Source organism: Mastigoproctus giganteus, chromosome 8 (genome assembly GCF_048544385.1).
Source record: "Mastigoproctus giganteus isolate SK-2022 chromosome 8, ASM4854438v1, whole genome shotgun sequence".
Lineage (NCBI taxonomy): Eukaryota > Metazoa > Arthropoda > Arachnida > Uropygi > Thelyphonidae > Mastigoproctus > Mastigoproctus giganteus.
The window spans coordinates 48,463,250-48,491,155 of NC_143582.1; the positions used below are offsets into that span (position 1 = coordinate 48,463,250).

Genomic DNA, 27,906 nt, shown 5'->3' on the forward strand with positions numbered 1-27,906 from the left:
ATAATACTATTTCAGATATATTAAAGGTTTAATTTTTGTACAGAGTAGAATATTAATCTTTGCTACAAGTAAACAACATGATACAAAAAAAGAACTCAAATAAAAAAAAATGGAAACCCTCTTCAGGTTAATCAAAAAAATTCCTTATTTAAATGTACATTTAAACATTTTTGTCTTTTGTGGTCAGTAGGATCATCTCGAAACACACGAAAGACCCAAATATAGTCACTTATCATAATTTCATCCCACTTTCCTTGATACCACTCCTCCATTGACTAAGTCCTGCTAGAATTTTTCCCCATGCTCTTCATTAACATCAACTAGATCTGGTCTGAAAAAATACAGGTTAAAGTGCAGATAATGGAAAGTATTCAGGGAAGTAGTCATATAAGTTACTAAGATTATTATACTTATTATGATACTATTCGAAGTTTAGATCTAAATGGATGTCAGAAGAAACTGATGAGACTATTGGAAGAGAAGAAAAATGGATTGGACGATTACACTAGTTTACAAATTTAAGTTTGTTCACTGGGGTTTGAATTTCAATAGGTCCTACTGACAAAATATGTTGCTGTGATTTCAAATACGACTTAGATTTTTTTTCTATCACATCCAGATACATCACAATTTAAGAAATAAAAAAGTACACCTAAACCTCTTTTTATGCAATTTTTTTTTTACGTGAATTCAGAGTTATGCAAATTGGGATATCAAAATTTTTTTTTTTTTTTTTTTTTTACGCGACCAATCTAAAGTCTAAGTTAGGAAAAAAATCCATAATTCAAGAAAATTCTGAGAATTTTGTAGAATTGCATTCTCGTCTCAATTAAGAAAATTCTAAATTCTCTGAATTACATAACTGACTGTGCATAAACAAAGAAAAAAAACAGCAGTTGTTTGCAGTTTGAATTTGGTTTCTCGTATCAACTTAGAAAATTCTTACGAATTTCATTTATTGTGAATTCCCCGAATTACATAACTGACTGCGCATAAAAAAGCAGTTCTTAGCAATTTGAATTTGGTGTTTAAGTAGACAACACAGTTACCACATTTTCTGCATTTGCATTTTTTAAGTGAAATCAAAATAAAAATCTCATTATAAAATTAATAATTTTGCCAAGAAATAATAAATGGTAAGCTACATTTATGTAATTTTCAAACTTTCATTTCATTAACCGAAGATTTTAATCCAGTCCTCACATGACGTTGCCGATAACCAAAAAAATAAGGAAAGCCGTTTCCTTGGTTATATAAAAATTATTAGATCGTCTTCAAACTTGGGAAGGTGCGACGGCTGTGGGTAAGCATTTTGGAGTCCGTGAATCAACTATCAGATCTATAAAGAAAAATGAAGAGGCTATTAGAAAAGCAATATGTTCTGGTACAAAATAAAGTGCGAAATTATCATCATACACAAGAGCTATTGTTCTAGAAAAGGTCAAAAAAGCTTTAGTGATGTAGATAGAAGATAATGTACAAAAAAGAATGCCAGTTGACAGAAATTCCATCAAGCAATCAGCATTGAGATTTCATAAACAGATTAAAAAACTGCAGCCAGATACTTCATCTCAATCGAGGAAAAAATATGAATTTCATGCAAGCAATGGTTGGCTGGCTAAGTTTATTTTATATCATAATATAAAAATTAAAGGTGAAACGGCTTCTGCTGATGAAACAGCTGCTAAAGCATTTCCACAAAAACTTGCTAATATAATTAAAGATGGAGGTTACACTTGTGAACAAGTTTGGAATACGGATGAAACTGGCCTTTTCTGGAAAAAAAATTTCAAACAGAACTTATGTATCAAAAATGCAAAAAACTGTTGGTGCATTCAAAGCAGCAAAGGATCGCATAACACTCCTATTTTGTTCAAACGCTTTAGGAGATCGGATGTTAAAACCACTGCTCATAAATCAATCATTAAGACCACGGCCAATGAAAGGCGCAGATTTTCAAAAATTGACAGTTCTTGGAGGGACAACAAAAACACCTTGGGTGACCATTGATATTTTCACTGAGTGGTTCCACAAACATTTTGTGCCAGAAGTTAGATGCTATTTGAATGACAAGTGTCTCGAATTTAAAGTGCTTTTGAGTCTTGATAATGCACCCAGTCATCCTGCCATAGAACACCCAAATGTGCAATTTTGTTTTCTGCTGCCCAATACCACATCATTGCTACAACCTCTAGATGATCAGGGTATAATTACAACTTTTAAAACATTATGTCAGACGAACATTTCAGTTCGTTTTGAACAAGCTAAATGATGATGAAACACTGTCACTTATGGATGTGTGGAAAAAATTTTCAATTATGGATTGTATTGATCAGGTTCGATTTTCGTTATCTGAATTGAGACCAGAAACTATGAGTGCATGCTGGAATGCTATTTGGCCCGCATGTGTTAAAGAGAATGCTCCTGTTCCCTTCAATCATACTGCAGAATTCCCCAATATAATAAGTTTGGCATGTGAAATTGGTGGAGAAGGATTCGATGATCTCATGTCGGCAGATATTGAAGAATTGTTAACAGATAAACCTCTTAGCGAAAACGAAATAGTGGAGATTGTTTCTGAGACTCCTGAAAGTGAAGAAGTTAATGATAATGATCAAGATAATCCTACTTTTACTGCTAATATAATTAAAGGTCTTAAACTGGCCAGTAATTTAGGCAATTATTTTTCCTGACATGATCCAAATGAAGAATGTGCTGGGAAGTTTTCACGTGAGCTAAAGTTGTTAATGTCTTCATACAGAGAATTATATTGTGACTTATCTAAAGCATCAACACAGCAATTAATAACTGAGTTCACACCTAAAACTACTGAAACAACCAGTAGTACTTTTGTTCAAGACATGACAAGAAGAATTCCACAAGTTGAGGTGGAAGTCGATGACGATAATACCATATCTAGTAGTTCTAGTGATATTACAGTCTCACGAAAATGAAAGCTTTCGCATTTATCATCAGAAACTGATAGCGAATAATATAATAATTTTTTTTATAGAATCCTTAGCAAAAAACTGAAATGAATATGTTTTTTTTTAAAGTTATTAAAATTCATTATATGTATGTGTGTTCTCCATGAAATGTAAATAAAAATCTTATGATTCTAACAAATTTAATGTTTGTTTTTTTCATTATTTTGCTTATATTTCAGGTTTGGAACCGATCTTCACTTTTTCTATGGAGTCAGTAGTTATTTTTACGCATAATTTTTAGGAACGTATCTATCGTGTAAAATGAGGTTTAAGTGTATTGTTTTTTACTAAAATATATAACTTTAGTGTATTTAGTAATGACAAATTGATAGGATTACATTTTCATATAACAAAAAATACATAAATACTAACAAGTATTAATCAAAATTCTGAAACTTTCATTAATCAGACTGTCTCTTTGTTTGAAAAGAACGTTTAATCATTTTTATTATATGTACAATGCCAGGTTTCTCTCTTTTTAAACACCAGCAGTAGTCGGCCATCATGCTTGTATTCCACCTTCCCTGGTACCTCTGCTTCATTTCCTTTATGTCCTGATGGAATCTCTCCCCTTGTTCTTCGCTCATCTGTGCAAGATTTTTGGGGAAAAAAATCAAGATGGGCATGCAAGAAGTGAATTTTGATGCTCATATTGCAAACTAAATTGCTAAGCTTTTTGAGCATACTTTGAACAATTTTCTCATAATCCTGTGATTTATGATTTCCTAGAAAGTTTTCCATTACACTTTTAAAAGAAATCCAGGCTTCCCTTTCAACGTCAGTCATAGCAGTTTCAAACTGACCATCTAAAACAAATTTTCTAATTTGGGGACCAATGAAGATACCCTCCTTAAGTTTTGCATCAGATAAACCAGGAAATTTACTGTAAAGGTACTCTTAAAGCAGTTGTCATCCTTATTCAATGCTTTAACAAATTGTTTCATTATGCCTAACTTGACATGCAGTGGAGGTAAAAGTATTTTATCTGGCTTCACCAAACTTTCGTGCACAATATTTTTTGACCCCGGTGTAAGATTGTGCCTCCGAGGCCATTGCTTCTTTGTCCAATGCAGCGCTTTAGCTCTGCTGTCCCATTCACAAATAAAGCATGGCATTTTAGTACCCACCTATTGCACAGATGTGTACTTATCTCCATTATACAAGTGAACACCTTAGAAGAGTCTATAAATAGTCTCCATTCACTAGGAACATATGATGGAGCTCCTAAGGCACTTATTAAACCAGCAATATCACTGCAATATACAAGAGGACTTCTTGTGAAAAATACTGTATAAACTCCCTTTCACGATTTCTGTACCAGGAAAATGATGTACTTGAGGCAAGTAAGTTCTTTGCTTGAAGTCTGTACCCCAGAATTTCATCAGCATACGTTGGAAGACCTAAGTCCCTTACTAAATCGTTCAGTTCAACTTGCGTGAATTGCTGTGGCATTAAAATATTTTCTGGTTGATAACATTCCTCTTCACTAACCTCTTTAGCTTCTCCAGAATTTAAAACAAATACACCAACCGTTTAATTATAATGGTTTAATACTAGAAACTAAAATGTACCAAATGATACTACACTGTAAAATGATATATGCAAAAGACTGATTTACAAAATAAATATACAATGAAACTTTAATATACAATAAAATATAAATAAATAAATAAAATATTTAAAATACAATAAGGATAAAAGCGATAAAACATTGACTGAAGCTTTCGGAGGCTTCCGCCTCCTTTCTCAACAACAATGATGTTTAAGCAACAGGCTCACAGCACACGTGGTTGACCAGGCGCATGCTCAATATTTCTTGCATACGATCCAGAACCGGAAGCGGCTCGGGAGCGTGGAAATATATAACGCTCTTCTTTTGCCAGGACTACGAGCCTATCCACAAACTCTCTAGCCACTTACGGTCCCAGAACCTATGCGCCCGGTCAAGTGGCTAGAGAGTTTGTGGATAGGCTCGTCTGAGAACAATAGTATGAATAGGGACAGGGGTGTTCGATTTCACCCCCTACTAGAAGCTGTGGTCCTGGCAAAAGACGAGCGTTTTATATTTCCATGATCCCGAGTCGCTTCCGGTTCTGGATCGTATGGAAGAAATATTGAGCATGCGCCTGGTCAACCACATGTGCTGCGAGCCTGATACTTAAGGATGTGTTGCTTAAACATCATTGTTGTTGAGAAAGGAGGCGGAAGCCTCCGAAAGGTAAAATACAATAAAGATAAAAGCGATTTTATCGCTTTTATCTTTATTGTATTTTAAATATTTTATTTATTTATATTTTATCGTATATTAAAGTCTCATCGTATATTTACAGTCTGTCCTCGTATAGCACGATAGTTGTGTTCCTAGAAACCCTGGTGCAATGCAAAATCGTGCAATATAAACAACAGGCCCTATGGGAAAAGTGGGGTTAGGTGCCGACCACCCAAGATTGAACACACATTTGGAACCAAAACATTACCAAACACAATAAATAATCGGGAAATTTTAATCGTTATAAAATACGTAAATATTTTATAACGATTAAAATACGTAATAAAAATATAATATTTTTTATTATAATATAATAAATAAAAAATAAATATTTTTTATTATTTATTATATTATAATAAAGTATTTTTAGTATTTTTTTAATACTAAAAAATTTATTATATTAAATAAAATACTTATGTATTTTATAATATGTAAGTATAAATTATAATACGTAAGTCATAATAAAATGCTTACGTATTTTATTACGACTATTACGTAATAAAATATTGCTAATGCTTTTGCTTCTATCGTAAGCAAACTTGTTTTTTGTTTGATTTTCTATCCAAACAGATGACAGCCGTTCCATCTCTTCCAATTCTTGTCTTAATCTAATGGATTTTAATTACACTTTGTGTTGTTCCTGCTATGAAAGTTGTTTTTATTTTCTCTGCATTCTTTCTAATTCTCGGCCTTGCCTCATTTCGGTCTGTAGCACGTGCAATATCACATGGTCTTTCATTTTGCTCAAAGCGTTTCACAATTTCACATTTTTTCTCTATCGACAGAGGCGGACTGGCCATAAGCCTTACCCGGGGAAATCCCGGTAGGCCAGAGGCAGGTGTGATTTTGGCCATAAACCGTAGTATGAGGCCACTATAAATTTTCCCAGGTAAGAATTTTTGACCCAATCCGCCTCTGTTTATCGATATTGCTTTTTTTTTTTTTTCCTCTCTCTGAATCTGCAGTGTCTTTGCCAGGACGCTTCCTTTTCACACCTTTTAAGTATTTTACTAATTTTTAGGGAATAAAGCGCAATTATAAAACGAGGAGGTACGCTTAATACACATAAACAAAGCTGCTCACGTATAGCAACTGAATAAACAACACTGTAAAACCCGAGATACACTATTAACATCCCACATTTTACTAAAGCACATTTCTGGGGGTTACTACCATAAAACAATAAAAACAATTTCCAGTTACGTTCCTGCTTGTGGAATCTGTTATAAACTGGTCGTAAACTCCATCTAATTGCAATTGCAAATTATCGATAGCTGGAATTGTGTTGGTTTTTACGTTATTATGGTGAAATGTGTTTCTCCTTCACTGATATAAAACACATAAATACATTTTCAGAATCTTCTTCATTCCTATCGTGTTGCGTTCGGTTGGGGTGATTCCGCGTTCAACTGCCATTTCTTGTAAACACAAAGGCGAATCGTGCATGTTATATAAGATATCGTTCCCCTATTTATAAATCGTGTATGATCGAATTCGTGTAATGTAAACACGTGTTATACGAGGACCGACTGTATTTTGTAAATCAGTCTTTTGCATATATCATTTTACAGTGTAGTACCGTTTGGTACATTTTAGTTTCTAGTATTAAACCATTATAATTAAACGGTTGGTGTATTTGTTTTAAATTCTGGATATGTACTCTCCCAACCTTAGAGGCCTTTTTGAAGAAACTCTTTAGCTTCTGCTTTGGTGGAAGAAGATGTGGGCTCCAAAGTTTCTGGTGGAGGTTTTACAGGCAGATCAGGTCCATGCGGAACCGGTCTTATGGTTGACGGTAGATCTGGATATTTTATGTCCTTTTTATTTTTTGAATTGTAACCTTTAATGTCACATACACAAAAGTAACATTTGGCAGGGCTTACTGGCTCGTGCCACACCATAGGAATAGCAAATGGCAAGCACACCTTTTTTTCCTTGACTCCATTTTCTAAGATGTTCAACACACGTATGGCATACTTTGTGGTTCCCACGATTTATCCTGATCACCTAGTTTTATGTCAAAGTATGCATAATATGATTTTTTTACAAAATCAGTAATATTTTGCCTCTGCTTTACAGGAACAAAACAACCACATATGTAACAAAATATGTCGGGACTGTTTATACACTTTCTGGTTGCCATACTAAAAGAAAACTAACACACAATGAGAGCTCACGATGGTTTTTACAGGAGTACTGTGACCGCATAAGGGATGTGCCACTTATAGAGGTTCTGTGGTTGAGTGGACTGTACAAACAAGTGAGTGCAGGCTCAGACAAGTTTAACCTGTAACTACACAACTACACACAGGAGTCTCCCATACTCCACTCGGAAAATAAAATTTTGGGAATCACAGATGGGCCGGAAGAGCGAGGTGGGGAGCCATCTACCTTCCTGGGTCAAGGTCGACTAATTTGCAGTGTGTGTAGTTATGGGTTAAACATGCACAATCTGTTGAATTTGAGGCAAATATCTGATACTGATTACGAATATAGGGGTATAAAACTTGTACTATAGTTATGTACACATTTGCATATACCTAGGCAATATTTTGTTAATGAATTGTGAAAAATCTTTACGTGATAGAAACAAATGGACTTATAGGTTCAGTAATCAGTAAACATGCATGAATAACTGCCACATACTTTTACTCAAACCCCAGATACAATGTAAACCAGTGTTATCGATTACCAGGGGACACGGAAACCTAAAGTATAAAATACTTTGTAATCATGACACTCAGGAGGTTAGGCATGCAGGTCAGGAGGTAAGGCAGATTAAAAAGTCTTTAAATAAGAACATAAAGAAAAGTACCAAAGAATTCTTTGCTTGTATTAACACTAGAAGGAAAAGAAAGAAACACAGTGATCCACTAAATATGAGTGGGCACCTACTGATGATCTCGTTCAGTTTGTTAACAAACTAAATAATTATTTCTAACTAATAATTACTCACAAAGAAGTTTTTAGGGATGGTGATACCAGAAGTATAACAAATTCTAAGTGAATGGGAGCTAAATGACTTTATGATAACTGAAAGTAAAGTGGAAGAGAAATTGAAGCTAAAATTAAATAAGGCACTGGGAGCTAATGGAACCTCTCCAACTAAATTAAAAGGAGCAGCAAAATAAGCAAGTAAATCTTTAGCTATTATTATGAGAATTTCCTTGGATTCAGAGGTGGTTTCCACAAATTGGAGATGTGTTAAGATTTCTCCTTTTCAGAAAGGGAGGCCATAGGGTGAAATGAGTAATTACCGACCACTAAGCCTGACTTCCATTTCAGAAAAATATTGGAGTCAATGGATAAAGATGTAATGCAGAATCACCTCAACAGCAACACACTTATAGATCAATCAGAGAATGGATTTGTTAAAGAAAGATCTTGTCTGATCAAATTGAATAGCTGAAAGGGAATGTAGCTATGTAGTCATACAGGAGTTGGATGCAAAAAATTGACATTGTATAAGTATGAAAATTAGAGGCAAGTTACTGCTTTGGATAAAATGTATGGTTGAGTAGCAGGAGACAGAGAGTGGTTACCCATGATTCACTATTAGTGCCCTTCATTGTTTTCAATATTTATTGAAAAATTGATCTGAACTCAGAAAACAGATATGCCTTCATCAATAATGATACTGATGAAGGCATATCAAGGACTGGATAAAGGTCTTGACAGATTATACAGATGGGCTGAGAAGTGGCAATTGAGGTTTAGCATTGATAAATGCAAAGTACTGCATACAGATAGCAGTAATATTGCAGAATAACATACCAACTGGGTAGTTATGTTTTTTTTTATTGGAGAATAAAAAAAAAAAAAAAAAAGACCCAGGGGTATTTGTGCAGTCCAACAATAAGTTCTCTGAGCAGTGCAGACACTGCTGGAATAGCTCAAGAAACATTTGCCACTACTAATATTAATATACAAAAATAAGTCTTAATAAATTACGGCTGAAATAATTACATAATTTTTTAAAATTTCTTTTAGGTACTTTGTAGTTGTTCCTTTTGTATAAGCAGCATGCAATTTAAATGTTTCCTTTTTTTTTTTTTTTGATAATGAATGAGCACTGACGTAGCACACCAAATAATTTCACTTCTATTACTACACTACACATGTGCCCATTTTTGTCCTTTAATTAACCAAAGAAATACTGGTGTGTCTCAGGTGGCACATTATCCACCTAGTACTCATGTTCCCAAAATCAAACTTTAGTGGTTAAGGGTTAAAATTGAATTCAAGTTGCTATTTACCCTGAAAACAGTGGGAGAAGTAATATGAACTGATAACAAGAATTGTTTACATTCTATATTTAGTTTATGTAAATACAATTGTTGAAGCATAATATCTAGAGGGCACTGTGCTGTACTCTAGGCATTGTCTTCCACCAAACCCACTACTATTTCCAATATTCCTCTAAATCTTCACAAAGGATTTTCCTATTCCCTAGCATCAGAGATGAAGGTTCTTGTTTTGTTTTAATAAATGATAGGTGTAACACTTTCACTGCATTAAAAAAAATTTTGACAAGTCATTTCTGATGCACTCTTTTCACTGTCTACAGATCTGGTATCCCTGCTTTGGAGAGGCTTACAAACCATCTAGTGATAACAATGAAGAGAAAGGTCACAGTGAATAAAGAAAATTTCAAAATATTGTATGCAAGATTACTAATATCATTGTGTATCTTTAACAATTTCAATTTCAGGAATACTCATAATAACTTAATTTTTATTTTTCTTGTAATATATTAGAAGTTTTTCTTGTGTATTTTAATAAAAGAATTATTTAATTTCTTGATTCTGATTTCAAAAAACAGTATATATATAAAAAAAAAAAAAGTCTTTTGGGCAATATGCTAGCATTTATGGTTCTGAAATCAAACATTAGTGGTAAAGAGTTAATACAGTATAAGCTAAAAAAAACTGTATAAAAAATTGGATATGAGATATGATACAATTTTTGATTCTAAATTACACACACTGTGCTCTGGTGACAGTGTAATATTCCACATAACATGAAATGCAGTTACCTTCCACTCTGGCAAAAAATCAGCTAAGCACTGTTGTTTGCAGCCTGCTATGCAGTCCCTTGTTGCAAGATTCTAGTTTCTAAAATACTGGGTAAGAGCAGGCTGAAAATTATCATTTCAGAAAATTTTCCCATGAATTTAGTGTGATGAACTTTTAGACCAAACATAAATTAAGACCAAATTTGTTTAGACCAAACAAAATTATCTGAAATTTAACTTTCCCTTTAAAAAATGTAACTTTGATATCAAAAAATGTTACATTTATGCATACTCTGGTGTGCAAAACTTAAGGACCAGTCAGGTTTTCACCTGTAGCTTCTCATAGGGGTGGCCTGGATATGGGAAAAGCATACCAAAGGAACCTCGTGAGGTATAAAAATGAGGAAGGAAACAACACCAACATAACAGTGGAAACAAAACGGTACAGAGAGACTTTATTCAAAAATGGCAACAGAGCACTGGCTGCCATGATACAAATGCATCACTGCCAAAGATGGAACAAAGGGAAGAGGTGGTCCTCAGTAGGAGATATGGCCACCCCTAACGTCGATGCAGACTTTGCACTGCCAGTCCATACTTAGAACAATGTTGTTGATAAGTTCTTGCAGTAACATCGTCCATTCCTCCGTTAGCGCCATCTTCAGCTGGTGAACATTTTCTGGTGGGTGTGGACGTGCCACTAGGCATCTCCCCAGAGAGTCCCATATGTGTTCAATGGAATTTAGACAGGGCAATCCATACAAACAATGTGCCCACTTTCCAAAAGCATATCAACATCTGCAGTGAGATTAGGTGTGGCGTTATCATCCATATACGAACTCTAGGCCAATGGCACCTTGGAACAGACGCCTTCCAATATCTGGAGTTGTGTACGTCCATCCAAGATAACGCCTCCCAGACAAGAACACCTCACCTGCCATACTGATCCCTTTCAGTGATGTTTGCAGCGTGATACTGTGTGCCAACCTCTCGCCAGATTAGCTGATGTACAGAATCGCTGCTAAGACTGAATCTACTCTCATCAGTAAAGAGTACCTTACCCGATTGCGGTGCTGTCCAGTCCTTGTGTTTGATGCACCACTGTAAATGGTGTCTCCAATGGGCAGGTGTTAAAGGGACACAGCATACAGGCTGTCGGGAAAACAGTCCACCTTTGTGGAGTTGCCTGGCCACGGTAAACCACGATATCCTGCTTCCTGTGCAGCTGGTTTGCAATGGACCCTGCTGTCTGGTGTCGGTACCTCTTGGCCTGTAGGTATTATGGTGAAGTGAATTCCCTTCACTGAAATCTTCAATCATATAAAAAAACAAATAAAATTTCAGGATTCTCTCTTCATTCCTATTTACGTATTACAATGATGAAGGGAAAAGGACCAACGGAAAGTACAAGTGCTGGCACTGCTAGGAAACAAAACAAAATTGATTTAGAAATGAAGATGATTAATTAAGAAGTACGAGGCAGGACAAAGTTTGTCATCTATTGCATGGAGTTAGGTCTCGCTGCTTCAACAGTGAATACTATTAAAGGACAAAGAACGCATTTAAGATCAACAGTGATCACAAAACACCATTCAGGTGCTATATATCGAAGATGGAAAAGCTATTAATCATATGGATGGAAAATCAGATTCAGAAGCAAGCGTCCCTGAGTTCAGTGGCCATTCAAGAAAAGCAAGAAGCATTTATGAAGATATTAAGGATAAGTACAGCGAACCCCAAGCCAAGTTTATGGCAAGCAACGGGTGGTTCACGCATTGTGCTGGTTTCCAAAACATTAAAGTATGCACTGAAGTCACCATAGCTGATTCTGCAGCTGCAGAGAAATTTTGTGATGTATTGGGAAAAACCTCTTTAAATCTCCACAGCCCTCAACTTCCGCGGCAGTGTGCTTATCAGCTGGAGAGTTAATTCTGGCAATGATGCCCAAAAGGTAAAACTTGCTGACGTTATGCCTATCTCCTCTCTCTTTTTGTAATTTGATAATTTTGAAATTTTGTACACTTTTGTAATTTTTCCTGCACATGAGATTAAAAAAATTGAATAAATAATTCTATTTACATGTTCGTCAAACATTTCTTTTTGCTTCAATCAAATTCAGCACGCATGGTTGCAAGTGCTGCATAAGCATTTAGGGAAATTCCGACTTACATAGAGTTCCGCGGAACGCAACCCTTACATAAATCGGGGAGTGGCTGTATTTAGTTTACTCTTGCCCAGTACTTTATGCCAGGTAAACACAGCTCAAAGTGAGAGTTCGAGGTGCATGAATTCCCTGCAAATCAGTCTCTGCGCAGCATGCAATTCTCCAGGAAGTGAATAAAAATGTAAAATTTAAAGGAGGCATATCCCGTATAATAATATTATATACTTTATAGTAATAAATCATTTATAGCCCATTCAGTTTCGTTAAAATGATGTTTGGCTGAGTTGGTATGAACGGTCTTTTCGAAGTAGACAAGACTAGCCCCAAGTCAAAATTGTATGTTGAATAGTCCAACGTCAAATTAGCAAGGATATATCGTACTGTTATTCATTACTCTGTATTTCCACCCCACCAATGTTCAGTTTCTGCAAGCAGAGCAATGTTGCAACTATCATTGGGCACCGAGTGTTATGATTATGAGTTTGCATGCTGCACCTTGTCCGCGAAAACTATCTTGATGCAATGGCCAGTATATAGTAATCATGCTGATGGTCTCTCCAGTATGCTTCTGGACCTCCTGGGCGATTTTAGTATTATTATTTAAAAAAAAAGAAAAAGAAACTGAAGTGCCGTTATCATCCATACATGAACTCAGGGCCAATGGCACCTTGGAACCAACACACATGGAGAATAATTACCTCAGTACAGTAGCTTGCACCGGTTACACTACTGCCTTCCAATATCTAGAGTTGTGTACGTCCATCCAAGATAACGCCTCCCAGACAAGAATATATAATTATTATATTATTTAAGGCAATCAACCTTAAATATATAATAATGCAGTATTGCTGAGAAAACATATAAAATAAAACAGGTTGAAGTAAAAATTTTCTTTAATAATAAACTTGTGGACAAATTATAAGATAAAAGTAACAAATCATAATAGCTTTTGGATGAAGGATGCCCTTCTACAGTTGTAAACATTATTACAAAAAGTACAGAATGTCATGTGCTCAGCTATGGTGGTCATGTGAGGTGAAAACCACATGATACAGTGTAAAGTGTATTTAGGGTCATACGGCACCAGGGGTTTCCCCCATCTCCGCGTTGTTTACATTGTGATGGATGTGCCAGTTTGCTGGAAATGCCAGAGATTTAAAAGTGTATGGATATTGTTCATATGTAGTGTCGTGTACCGTTGTTCATCTGGTCATTTAGCCGCTGGACCCCTACTGAGGCCGAACGTTGCCCCACTTTTGCCCCGTGGAGGCAGACCAGGTACACCAGTATTATAATTAATTTACTCTGGCAGGTCCTGCCACCTAATTTCCTGAGATTTCAGTGGCTAGGACCTTAAAAAAAAAAAAAAAAAAAAAAATTTCGCACGTTGTATGTTGATCACATACATGTTTCCCGGTTTGAAGGGGTTGCATTTGAAAATTTAATGGCCGAGGAGAGGGCGAAATAATTTAGAGAAGCTAGAATTTTGGTGTGGGTCTTGCGCTGAGATAGAGATAGAGAGGGGAGGAGACTGAAGGCTAGGAAAGACTGGGGTCAATAGAGTAGACGACCCCAGCATGTGCCAGTGGGGCATGCCCATGCCCCACCAGAGAGAAAGATGTGGGATGGCAGGGGGGAGGCGACAAGAAGGCTGTCGCCTCCCCCTCTGCCAGGGAAGGGAGGAAAGTGTGCCCGGCAAGGGAGCCGGCACAGGTCGCCATATGGCCTTGCGGCTGCATGTCTGCTTGAGTCAGGTCCTTGTTGTCCCATCCGTGTGTAGGTTCCTGTCTGTGGTTGTCACTTGGCAGCAGGACAGGTGCCTTAGTCCGGTCCATAGTTGTGGATATTTAGTCCAGTCTGTACTTATGTCTCTATCTGGAGTCATGGTCATTAGTTATTGGATCCTGGGTCCATTTGTTGGATCCGAATTTGTCGAGTCCGGGTGTTTTTTTTTTTTTTTTTATGCTGTTTCTTCCTGGGATGCAATCCCTTTGTGGATTGTCTTGATGGTGACTGTCCGTGCACCTTATATGGTTGTTTGCAAAGTCATATACTGTGGGCCTGAGAAACGCTATTGTGGCTGTGGGGGCGGAAGAGTATGCCTTCTGTGAAAAAGATCTTGTGCAAAGTTTGCCAGTGCTTTGTAGCTGTGCTCCTCCTCCAATAAGCGTTCCTCTTGATTCTCTGGTACATAATGTAATTCTGTAATTAGTCGGCATCGGAGGTCTTCATAAAGCTTGCAGTGGTACATTAAATGCTCCCACGTTTCCACTAAGCCACAATGACAGAGGGCAGTGTTGCTCAGTCCAAAGGTCATTAGTTTGAATCTGATGGCGCCGTGGCCAGTTAGGAGGTACGTGGCCAGTTAGGAGGTACGTGGCCAGCAATCCTGGGGAGAGCCAGCTTGGGTATTTTGGGTATACGGCCGAGACAGTTGGGAGGAATTTTCGCATTATTTGCCCTTTTGTCGAGTTTTGCCACCGTGTTTGCCAGGTTTGCTGAAGATGTACAGTTAGTCTTCTTTTCTCTATTTTCGGTACGCTGCCTACATTTAATGTGAAATTTAGGCAGGTATCCGGTATGCCTCTGGAAAGGCTGTAGAGGAGTCCACTGTGTATCACTTCCAGGTCCAAGGGGAGGGCACCTGTGAGCACCTGAAGCGCGTGTGTACTCACTGTTTTGCAAGCTCGTGAGATAGTCAGTAAGATGTACCTCTGTATGGTTTCTAGTTTTCTTTTATTAGTTGCAGTGATTGCTTTCTTGTACCAGACACCGGAGGCATAGAGGATGACTGGCAGGAACACAGTTTTGTGAAAAAGAGCAAGGGTTTTCTTCTTTATGCCCCAGTCCTTGCGGGTGATTCTTGCAAATAGTGACGAGTAATTTCTGATTTTATTTCCGAGATAGTTAAGATGGGGAGTGAAGGACAGGTTTCTATCAAGGATAACCCCAAGAAATTTCATTTCTGTGGTCAGCTTGACGGTGGTTCCTTGTACTTTTATTTGGGGGGTCTCCTGGTGTCCAGGGTTTCCCGAAGTAGGATGGAGCTTGTCTTAGTGGATGATATCTTCAGGTTATTTTCGTCAGCCTATTGTTGTAGAGTGGCGAGCGCCCGGTTTGCTGTGTTTTCCAGCTGTGCCCTGGAGTTTTCTGCCAGTGTCAGGACAAGGTCATCCGCATACGCATGGGAGGTTGCATTTCCGAGGTTGAGGTTGAGGAATCCGTCCAGGACCACGTTCCAGAGCAGTGGGCCCAGGACGGAGCCCTATGGGCATCCTCTGTAGATGCGTCTGGTTATTGTACAGTAAGGAGCAGTGACTTTTACTGACCTGTCACATAGGTAACTGCTGATGCAATTGTATAGATTACTTGGGAGTTTGGCCTCCCGGAGCCTGCTGAGAATGCTTGGCCACCAGAGGGTGTCAAACGCCCCGGCAAAGTCAACCGCAATGGCAAGAAAGTATTTGCGGTCTGTTTCTGTTGCAGCGTTGATGATGCTGCGTAGGGCATCGGTGGTGGAGTATCCTTTTCGAAATCCAAATTGTTTGGGTGACTCTAGGCCTGCGTTTCTATAGTGCTTTTCTATCCTGTTTCGCAGGAGATGTTCAAGAAGCTTGCTGAAAACTGTCAGGAGCGCTATCGGGCGATAGGACCCTGGGAGGTCCTGCCTCTTCGTGGGATTCTTCAAGATTAACCGGAGCGTCGCCACCCTCCAACTGCACGGGAAGTAGCCTTCTTTGAGGCATTTATTGTATAGTTTCAGTATTTCCTCCGGGATAGTGTCCACTGCTTTCTTGATAATCTCTGGCTCTAGGAGATCTTCCCTTGGGGACGTTTTGTTTCTCAGCTTGGACGCCACGATTTCCAACTCAATCTTGGTGAAAGGTTCCTCAATTTGCTGGGTTGTGTATATCCTGTTCTGTTGGCAGAGCAGTGCTTGTTCTGGTGTAGCGGGATCAGTGTGCTCCAGAAACATAGCATCCAAAATATTGTTGACAGTTTCGTGCCACGTCTTTGTGAACCCCCCTTGCGGTTTCCTCATTGCTGGGAGTACCTCGCCTCTGGGAAGCCTATTTGTAGTTACCCGATAGACCACTCCCCAGGGGTTGTCATTTCCTGTCGTGGAAACTAGGTGCTCCCATGTACGCTGTTTTCTTTCTCTGATTTTTGCTGTATATTGATTCCTTGCAGTACGGTATCGTTCCCGGAGCGCCTCTACTTCTGCAGTAGGCCAATCACGTCTAGCCCGCTGGAATTTTTTCCGACAGGTGTTTGCTACCTGCCTTAGTTGCTGAAGCTCAAGGTTCCACCAGGGTATCGCCCCCGGAGATGGTTTCTTTCTTTTGATAGATTTGTCTGCCGCTTCTGTGATAAGTCTCACCAGTTTTGCCTGGTGTTGGTCTGGGGTTGTCTCTTCTGTATTGAATGTGTGGGCGGCCACCCGTATGGTTTGTTGGAATTTGGGCCAGTCTGCTTTTCCTATGGCGTATCTGTGCTGTATTTGTCTAGGTGTTGTGCTTCTGGCTATTGTTCGGTTTAGTTGGAAGGTTATTGCTCTGTGGTCCGATGTTGTCCAGTTTTCCGTTACTGTCCAGGCTGTGATGTGATCAGTGACGGATCTTGTGGCAAGGGTGACATCAATTGTTGTCTCCCACATAGTACTGGAGAAGGTTGGGAGGTTGTTTGGCTGGTTAAGTATATTATAGCAACTGTTTGTGAGGTACTCTTCCAGATGCTGCCCGTTCACAACGCCTCTCCGTCCTGGGGTTTCGCTATACCATGCCGATGAGCGGCAGTTTACGTCTGCGCCTACAATTATTTTGGCGTTCAGAAATTCTGTGTGCATGGTCTGTAGGTAGTTAATTGTTGGGAGGATATCTTCCCCCGGTCGACTGTATATTGAGACAGCATAAAATTCCCCTAGTGCGGTGACTATGTGGGCACACGCAGCCCAGGGGAGGCAGTAGTTTGATAGTTTAGTCACTGTGTAATCCGGATTTCTAACTAGGATGGCTGCCCACGGGGTTTCAGCATCAGTATGCACAATCTTGTATTGCATGGGGTATCCCCTGACCTTTTTGCTGTGTGTATACGGCTCTTGCACGAGCATAATGTCGACATTTTCTTCGTTGGCCTTTTTTACCAACTGGGCGGCAACCGCCCTAGACCTTTGCGCGTTGAGCTGTGTGAACTGAACTTTTAGTTGGTTATACTGTTTAGGGCGTGCTTCCATAGTCGAGTCTTGTTTGGTATATTCCCTTGGCCTTTATGTATACAGGGGCACTTGTTACAGGTGCAGGCAACAATTAGTTGTTGAAAGTATCAACAACCTGCCAGTGCCTTAGATAGGTGTTACCTACAAGCTCGTGACCACATTGCCAACCATAGGGTCACATGCAGTGATGACCCCACCTCGACCGCCTTTATCCCTTACTATCCGAACTGTCGCAGCAGCCTTCTAGGGTCTTACAGGCTCATGGGTAAAGTGCTTACAGTTTCCAGGCAGAAGATTGTGGTCCCTCATTTCAAGGGTTAAGACACCGATTCCCCCCTCCTACAGAGCGGCTTAGTGTACCGCATTTCCTGGCATGACTGCACTGGCTGCTACACTGGTGAAACTGGCAGAAGACTCAAACTGAGTCTCTGAGCATGAGAAAGCAATTCATTCCACGGATGTGGAACACAGCAATCACTAAGCACTTCTGGTCTACCCAGGATGACATCGACCCATGGCACGACGTCGAGATTATCGACTGATTCTGCCACTACCATCATTGTGTCTGGTTGGAATCACTCCACATCTTGTTGTTGTTATTTGGTTTTTAGGAGCATTAGCAACTGAGGCCATATTGCTCCGGGGATATGCAGTAGTCATTCCTTGACCTTTCGGCATCCTCTGTATTTGGTGGTTACGGGCTCAAACCCCGAGTCTAATCAAGAAACATGTGCTGCACACTGCTGCTCCTGCCCACCTGGCTACGGAGGCACCCTCCACATCTTGTGTTGTAGCGATTCCTTTAACCGGAATAGAGGAGATCACATCCATCCTCCAAAATGACAAATGTAGGTGCAAGCAGTATAGCTAAGTGTTGCAGCTACAATTGCAAGCCTCCACTTCCAACAACTAATTGTTGCTTGCACCTGTATCAACATGGTTTTCACCTTGCATGACAACCATAGCTGAGCACTTGACATTCTATACTTTTTAATAACGTTCACAACTGAAGAAGGGCGTTCTCTGTCCGAAAGATATTGTGATTTGTTACTTTTATCTTATTTTATTTTAACTTGTCCCCAAGTTTATTATTAAAGAATTTTTACTTCAACCTGTTTTATTTTATCTGTTTTCTCAGTGATACTGCATTCATCATCATCATCATCAGCCATTTTCAATCCACTGCAGGATGAAGGCCTCTCCAGCAACTTTCCAGTTCCTTCTGTTTTGAGCACTGGCCATCCATTTACTACTCAAAAACTCATGAATTTCATCTATCCATCTCCGCCTTTGTCTTCCAGGTTTTCTTCTAGCTCCTCTTGGGTACCATTCTGTTATTTTCTTAGTCCATCTGTCATCATGTCTTCGAGCTATGTGTCCTGCCCAAGACCATTTTAGTTCTTTAGTTTTGATAAGAATGTCCTTTACTTGAGTTTGCTGCCTAATCCATGTGTTTCTCTTCTTATCTAACAGTCTGATTCCCAATATAATTCGTTCCATTCTTCGCTGTGTAGTTCTTAGCTTCTCTTCCATTCTTTTGGTGAGTGCCCAAGTTTCACTTCCATAAGTCATGGTGGGGAGTATACATTGATTCATTATTTTACGTTTCAGACAAACTCGGATATTGCTCTTCAGTATGTGACTATATTTCCTGAATGCTATCCATCCAAAATTTATTCTTCTCTTGACTTCCAGCCATTTATCAATATTACAGCTAATAACTTGTCCCAGATAAGTATATGACTCCACCTTTTCAATTACTGCTCCTTCAATCATTATTTCCCTTTCCATGGCATACTTGTTCATCATTACTTTTGTTTTAGCCATATTCATCTTTAGTCCAAAATCATTACTAACTGTGCATAACTGATTAAGATTTTCCTCTAATTCTTTGGGATCGTGGCTTATGACCACAATGTCATCTGCAAATCGTAAATGGTTTAGGTACTCTCCGTTCACATTGACTCCTTTCTGCGACCAGTCTAATCTTCTGAAAGCTTCCTCAAGGGCAGCAGTAAACAGCTTCGGAGATATTGTGTCTCCTTGTCGAACTCCTTTCTCGATTTTAAATTTGCTACTGTCTTTGTCTAGTCTAATAAAGGATGTAGCACTCTCATATATTTTCTTCAAAATCATAATATATGGAGTATCTATGCCTTGTCTTTCCAGTGCCCGAAACATTGCCTTATGCTGTATGGAGTCAAATGCCTTTTCATAATCCACAAATGCCAGGCATAATGGTGTTTTATATTCATTTGCTTTCTCCATCAGCTGTGATATTACGTGAAGGTGATCCATAGTTGAGAATCCTGTCCTAAAGCCAGCTTGCTCTTTCGGTTGATTCTCATCAAGTATTCTTTCTAATCTGTTAGTAATGACCCTTGTGAACAACTTGTAGATATGGGATAACAAGCTAATTGGTCTATAATTTCCAATTTCTGATTTATCTCCTTTCTTATGCAGCAAAACTATGATTGCATTATTCCACTGCTTAGGCATCACACCTTTTCTAATGCACTTTGTGAAGAGCCTTGCCAGTTTTTGTGTTATGTCTCTTCCTCCCAATTTTAACAACTCTACAGTGACTTCATCTTCCCCCGGGGCTTTCCGATTCTTCATTTTCTTCAATGCATGTTCTACCTCATCAGGAAGAATATCGGGTATGTCGTATGTGTTGCTACTTTGCAATCCATCTTCCCCACTGCTGTTATCAGTCCCTCGCTCCTTGTATAATTCTCTATAGTAGTCTTCTGCTATTTGAATTATGCCTTCTCTGCTGTTTATAAGTACACCATCGCTATTCTTCAGTTTCAGTATCATTTGTCTTTCTGTATTACTGCTCATGGCTGCTGATTTAAATCCTTTGTTTTCCCTTAATGCTTGTTCTACTTTTCTTGTGTTAAATCTTCTTATGTCCTCTCTGAGTCTCTTTCTAATGGCTTTGCATAACTCAGTATACTCAATTTTCTCCCTGTCAGTGTTTTTCTTGCTCTTCATTTGTCGTCTTTGGTTCATCATGACAAGTGTTTCTTGACTAATTTTTTCTTCTTTGGATTTCTGTTTCCCTATAGGTTTCTTGGGCTTGATCACTTTCAGAAAGTTGTAATATTCCTCGTCGATATCTTGGTCCTGAGCAGTCTGCAGAAGCTCAAACTTGTTCTTAAGTTCCAGTACATACTGCTTTTTCTCCTCCTCTGTTATTTCAAAGACCTTTGTATTATTTACTCGAGTCAGTTTTTTCCTTTCCTTTCCTACATCTATATCAAGTGTACATCTTACCATTCTGTGATCACTTCCAACATTTACCTTATTCAGGACGGTAACATCATTCACAATATATCTTCTATTAGTGAGGATGAAGTCGATTTCATTAGTTGTTAATCCATTTGGACTCTTCCATGTCCACTTTTTGTTCACCCTTTTCTTGAAAAAAGTGTTCATTACTGACATTCCTTGAGATTCTGCAAATTCCACAAGTCTTTCACCTCTTTTATTTCTTTCACCAATTCCAAAATTTCCTATAGTTCCTCTTTCTGCGCTGTTTTGCCTTTTTCCAACCTTAGCATTGAAGTCCCCCATAATAATAGTGTAGTGGGTTTTCTGCTCATCTAGAAGACTCTCAATTTCAGTGTACATTTCTTCAACCTCTTCATCATCATGGCTCGATGTTGGTGCATAAATCATTATAATCTTTAGCTTGTACCTCTTAGAAATCTTGAGTATTAGTCTTGACACCCTTGGTGATGTACTTTTGAATTCCAAAATGTTGTTTTTAAAATCTTTATGGACCAAAAACCCAACTCCACCTTCACTCCTTTCACTGTTTCCATTGGTGTACAGCAGATTTCCACTTGATAAACTTATAAGTAATTCATTTCTTCTTCTTGTTTCAGCCAAACCGATGATATTCCAATTCACATTTTCTAATTCCGTTTCTAGCTCTAATATCTAATATTGTATACTGCATTATTGTATATTTAATATGAATCCTGAGACCATAGGCCTGTTCCATTCAATCATCCTTAAAAATAAATATATATATCACCTGATTTAATCTATCTTTCCAACTTTTTCTTAAATATAACTTAAATTTTTCTTAAATTTATGTAAGCTCTCTACAACATTAGGTTTATAATTTATTCTAAATATTTTACTAAAAGGGAATTTTCATATACCAGTCAAATTTTTCTGCACTTGTAGTGGTGATTTTGTTTGCTAACATGTTTGACATTCTGAGTCATCTTTTTGTTACCTCATATATATAATTGCCTGTTTCTTGATTCAACTCATGGATTTCAGTGGATCTGAAGTTGCCATCCAACACAACTTGATTGTGTTTAAGTTTGATGAGTTTATTATATTAATTTATTTATTATAAGTAAACTAAACAAAATACAAAAACCAAAATTACACTTCTTAAAATGATAACTAAAACAAGTTTTTTCCTAACCTATAAATGTTCAATGTGGGCTCCATGGATGCCTGACTACATCCATAAACCACTCAGCATGACACCTCTACTTGGTTTTGAATTTACGTTGAAAATGCTCCCATGATGTGTTCAGGAATTTCTGTAAAAGAATAAGAAGTTTACTTCAATATGATATGTAGAACACTTCCATATGATACTCTCCATAAATTAAAACGAATAGTAAAAATTAAATTAAAAAATTGAAAATGTACTGTAATGTAATATTTTTGATTTTTTAATTTAATTTTTACTATTCGTTTTAATATCTGGAGAGTATCATATGGAAGTGTTCTACGTATCACATTGACGTAAACTTCTCTTATTCTTTTAAAAATATTGAGATCAACATAGAACTGACTTAGCATCACAGCACTGGTTTATACTATCAAGTTCAGGAATTTCATATGCTCGTAGGTTAAGAAAAAAAATTTTTTAGTTACATTTACAAAAAACGAAATTTTGATTTTTTAGTTTTTGTATTTCATTTAGTTTACTCATAATAAATTTGAGATTCTCAATTCCTTTGAAACAACTCATGTGTAATTAAAAGCACAAGTGGAAATAAAAGCCATCAAAATTTATTCATTTATAATTGGTAACTCACAGGATACAGTCTGTCCTCCTATAGCACGATAGTTGTGTTACTAGAAACCCTCGTGCAATGCAAAATCGTGCAATATAAACAACAGGCCCTATGGGAAAAGTGGGGTTAGGTGCCGACCACCCAAGATTGAACACACATTTGGAACCAAAACTTTACCAAATACAATAAATAATCGGGTAATTTTAATCGTTATAAAATACTTACGTATTTTATAACGATTAAAATACGTAATAAAAATAATATAATATATTTTTTATTATAATATAATAAATAATAAAAAATATTTTTTTATTATTTATTATATTATAATAAAGTATTTTTAGTATTTTTAATGCTAAAAAAGTATTTTTTACGAATAAAATACGTATTTTATTCGTAAAACAATTATTATATTAAATAAAATAGTCGTAATAAAATGCTTACGTATTTTATTACGACTATTACGTAATAAAATATTGCTAATGCTTTTGCTTCTATCGTAAGCAAACTTGTTTTTTGTTTGAATTGTTTTTTGCTGGAATTGTATCCAAACAGATAGAAAATCGAAAAACAGAAAAGACAGCCGTTCCATCTCTTCCAATTCTTGTCTTAATCTAATGGATTTTAATTATACTTTGAGTTGTTCCCGCTATGAAAGTTGTTTTTATTTTCTCTGCATTCTTTGTAATTCTCGGCGTTGCCTCATTTAGGTCTGTAGCACGTGCAATACCACATAGTCTTTCATTTCGCTCAAAGCGTTTCACAATTTCATATTTTTTCTCTATCGACAGAGGCGGACTGGCCATAAGCCTTATCCGGGAAATACCGGTGGGCCGGAGGCCAGTGTGATTTTGGCCATAAACCGTAGTATGAGGTCACTATAAATTTTCCCGGGTAAGAATTTTTGATCCAGTCCGCCTCTGTTTATCGATATTGTTTTCTTTTTCTCTCTGAATCTGCAGTGTCTTCGCCAGGACGCTTCCTTTTCACACCTTTTAAGTATTTTACTCATTTTTAAAGCACAATTACAAAACGAGGAGGCACGCTTAATACACATAAACAAAGCTGCGCGCGTGTAGCAACTGAATAAACAAAACCATAAAGGCCGAGATACACTATTAACACCTCACATTTTACTAAAGCACATTTCTAGGGGTTACTACCATAAAACAATAAAAACAATTTCCAGTTGCGTTTCTGCAAGTGGAATCTGTTATAAACTGGTCGTAAACTCCATCTAATTGCAATTGCAAATTATCGATAGCTGGAATTGTGTGGGTTTTTACGTTATTATGGTGAAATGTGTTTCCCCTTCACTGATATAAAACACGTAAATACATTTTCAGAATCTTCTTCATTCCTATCGTGTTGCGTTCGGTTGGGGTGATTCCGCGTTCGACTGCCATTTCTTGTAAACACAAAGGCGAATCGTGCATAAGCGAATTCGGTTCGTGTTATATAAGATAACGTTTCCCTATTTATAAATCGTGTATGATCGAATTCGTGTAATGTAAACACGTGTTATACGAGGACCGACTGTACAATACTACTATAGTATCAAAGAATAGCACCAACATACAAGACGGTCAGCTACACTATTTATCAATATTATAATCATACACTAAGCAGCAGTGGTTTACCAACTAAAAAAGAAAAATATGCATTACAAAATCTTCAACTTAGTAATTTAAATGATTCACAGAACTAAATAATATTCTAATGCTGTTTCAATTATACTGAACATCCAATCAATGTTAACTTACCTATAAAGAGTATTAAAGGCTTTTGCACATCCATTTACATCGCATTCAAATGGTTTCTCTTTAGTGTGAACTCTTATATGAATCTTCAAACTATATGATGTAAGAAATGATTTTCCACAACCTTCCTGTGTACATATAAAAGTATATTCACCTGAAAAATATGCTTAGATTAATGATTAAAAATTTTCAAAACTGTCTTATTATAAAGAAATAAAAGAACTGAAAAGCCTTTTTTTCTCTCTCTTTCTGTAGGATAACTTATATCAAAATAATAACCTTTTTTTTTTTTTTTTTTGCTTCCACTGCATGACAGAAGTAAAATTTAACTAAATGATGACAATTTAAAATTTTTTTTTTTTTTTTTGCACTCTTAGAGTGCAAAAGTTGGAGAAGGAATTTTTATAGTTTGATAACACTATAAAAATTCCTTTTTGGCTCCAACTTGAGCATCGAAAACTATTGTTTGTAAGGATCTAAATTGGTAATTAATACACATTGTCCTAATATGATGGATACAATATTACCTACGAGGCACAGAATTAATATTAAAACATACTTCATGAGAAAGAGAGAGAGACTGTTCATGCCTTTTAAAATTAATTTATTTGAATTCCAGCCACATGAATCCTCCTCTTATTAATCCACAGACATACTTCTGTATAGCAGCAATTACATTCTAACTAATTACAAAAAAAAAAGATAAATGGAAATATTTTTGAGGCATTAAACCTGCACTTACAAAAACTTCTTGAAATCTTTATGTATATGGCAGACTCTCAATAAATTGGGTCCGTCAAATTTCCCAATATCTCAAACTCTGACATCCCCCCCCTCCATGTCCTAATAAAAACCTCCATGCTTTAAATAATGCTTTCAAATTCTTGTTAGCTCAAACTGCATTTAATGCAGTTGAGCATTAATTAAATGTTCTCAATAATGCAAAATTTCTGTGATTGGACCAGAAAAACTAGGTTAACACAACATTTCTGTGAGCTGAAAGACAATGACTTCATTCTAAAGAAGCTGAGGTGTGAATTCATTAATTCAAACTATTGCTTGTTTAGAATATATTGTTTCAGCAGTTTGGGTTTATATGAGATCAAATTTATAATACTATACCAATTCATGTGAATTTATGAACTGAGGTAATAAGCAATGCTGATGCATTTTTGATTTCACTTGTTTTGGTTCTGATTATGATTTCAGATTAGATATACACACACTTTTTCAGCACTGTTCAGGATGGCATCAAAGATAAAACTAAAGACATTGTTAATTTCAGATAAAATTAAAGTTATTCACAGTGTGGAAAAGGACAAGAAGTCTATTAACTATTACTGAATTTAGGATTCCTCCTAATACACTCTCAATTTATCTACCAAATAAGGGTGCAATTTCAAAGCAATCATAAAAACATAGCCAGTATGTTAGCAGTAAGAAACAAATGAGAAGCTCAAGTTATCTAGATACAGATCAATATGTATTCAAGTGGGCTCTTTTAGTTCCAAGAAAAGTCTTTTCTTGGAACTAAAACACTTATTTGTGAAAAATAATGAACAAAGGTTGTAAAATCTTAATCATGAAGGATTAAAGGTGAATACTGGATAGCTACTAAATTTCCAAAAATGACAGGATATAATTTTCATAAAGATTTATGAAAAAAGCTCAAATATTAGTGGTGAGATCTGAAATGAACAGTGCAAAAATTTATCCAAAATTCTAAAAGCCCTAATGACATATTCAACACAGACAAGATGGATTTTTGGTCACAAGCATTTGCTAGATAAAATTATGATTTTGAAAAGTGGCTCTCACATGGTGGTAAGTGTAGTAAAGAACATTTAAATCTCCTTTTGGGGTGGAAATGTGAATGGAACAGAGAAACTACCCCTCTCTGGTAACTGGAAAATCTTTGAAGCCACGATGTCTATCAAATAGTTAAATTCCTGCCCAAACACCACATCAATATTTCTGCTCTTGGGACCAAAGAATTAGTCAGAAAAAAAAAAAAAAAAAAAGACTTTATTTTAAGAAAAAACTCATACAAAAGTGCAACCAAAAGACAGAGGATTATGATGCTCTGGGAAAGCATAGTATGCTGTTGCTGACAACACAATTGCAAACTGTTTATTTTAGCTGGATTTTTAATAACAAGTTTTGTCATAAAAACTTGAGGAAGGTGGAGAGCTGGAATCCTGTCATTTCTGTTTTGGGTATAAATTAAGCAGTTCCATTTGATGATTTCAAAAATATTGATTGCAATATTGAAAATGGTGAATTGTGTTTAACTGATGCAGAAACAGTTTCCCAGAAAGAAACACAAGAAGCTGAAACAAAAAACAACAATGATGATGATATTGCAGAGAAGATATTTCTCTTCCTACTTAAAAAAAAAAAAAAAAAAAAACTTAAAGGGCAGTAAATCTACCTGTAAATTTATTGAAAGTCTTCCAACTGCAACATTACAATAATCTCTCTCCAAACCTTTCTAACTGAATATTTTAAATAAAGTGAACATATAAATTCATGTTGACATTTAATATAGTATAAGAATGCTGTAGTTAAGCTTTTTTTTTTCTTTTCAGTTAAAATTTTAGTGGTAAAACAATGCATCGATAAGACCTACCGTGTTTTTGCAGTTGTTTATACAATAACCTATTTTTAATAGAAAAGAATAGTAAAAACAACTAAGTGCTTTTCATCTCCTATAATTCTGTGTCATTGAAAGGCTACTGTATATGTTGAAAGAGCCTGTTTACATGTATGCATCAGCTTCTATAGTTCAAAGATCATGGCACTTAGAGACAGACCTGAAACTATGTCCAACTTTTAAGCCACAAGTCAATACCTAAGTGCTATTTTTCTTAAATGCAGTAATTAATGAGTTTAAAATTTTCTAATTAGTATTTTATAGCTTGACTGCTTAGAAAATAACTATGGGGGAAATAGCTTACATAAAAGGAATCACCAAAGTAGATATGCTACTAATAAAGCACAGTGAGAATGTTTATTTGCAGTTTGGATTCCATACATAAATGTGTAAACACTTCTGCTATAGAATGGCTCTAAAATTCTAATCTGACATCCAGATTAAAGCTTTGATTGGCAGATGTCAAAAGTTAAAAAGTAGAAGCTTTTGTATTTCTTTACATGATTAAGTATTATGGATGCTGGTCAAGCACTATCTAAATTGCCAGTTTGCAATTGAGTACATTTGACTTGACCATTGTCAGTACAGTTTTTTTTTTTTTATATGCATAAAATTAACTTATATTAAATTTCAATGTTTTAAGTGAAAGAGGTATCACAAATCATATGACAAACAAAAAAAAAAAAAAAAAATATTCAAAGTTGCCAGACTGTTCCATTCAAACTTGTTAGGGTTTCAAGATCTTATTACTGCAACCTGTGCAACATTAGGCAACTTATATAGTTGGTAA

General features: G+C 36.7%; 1 protein-coding gene across 2 annotated transcripts in view; it reads right to left on the minus strand.

Moving 5' to 3' along the window:
* The window catches only part of LOC150081519 (uncharacterized), a 188,650-nt gene that overhangs the window by 106,621 nt on the left and 54,123 nt on the right, over nucleotides 1–27,906 (minus strand). The window contains exon 3 of one of the 2 annotated variants that reach the window (XM_090379353.1): nucleotides 24,467–24,617. In XM_090379353.1, the coding sequence (XP_090235479.1) occupies nucleotides 24,467–24,617 (151 nt within the window). The remainder of the gene's footprint in view (nucleotides 1–24,466; nucleotides 24,618–27,906) is intronic. The other variant, XM_090379354.1, reaches the window with a different exon arrangement.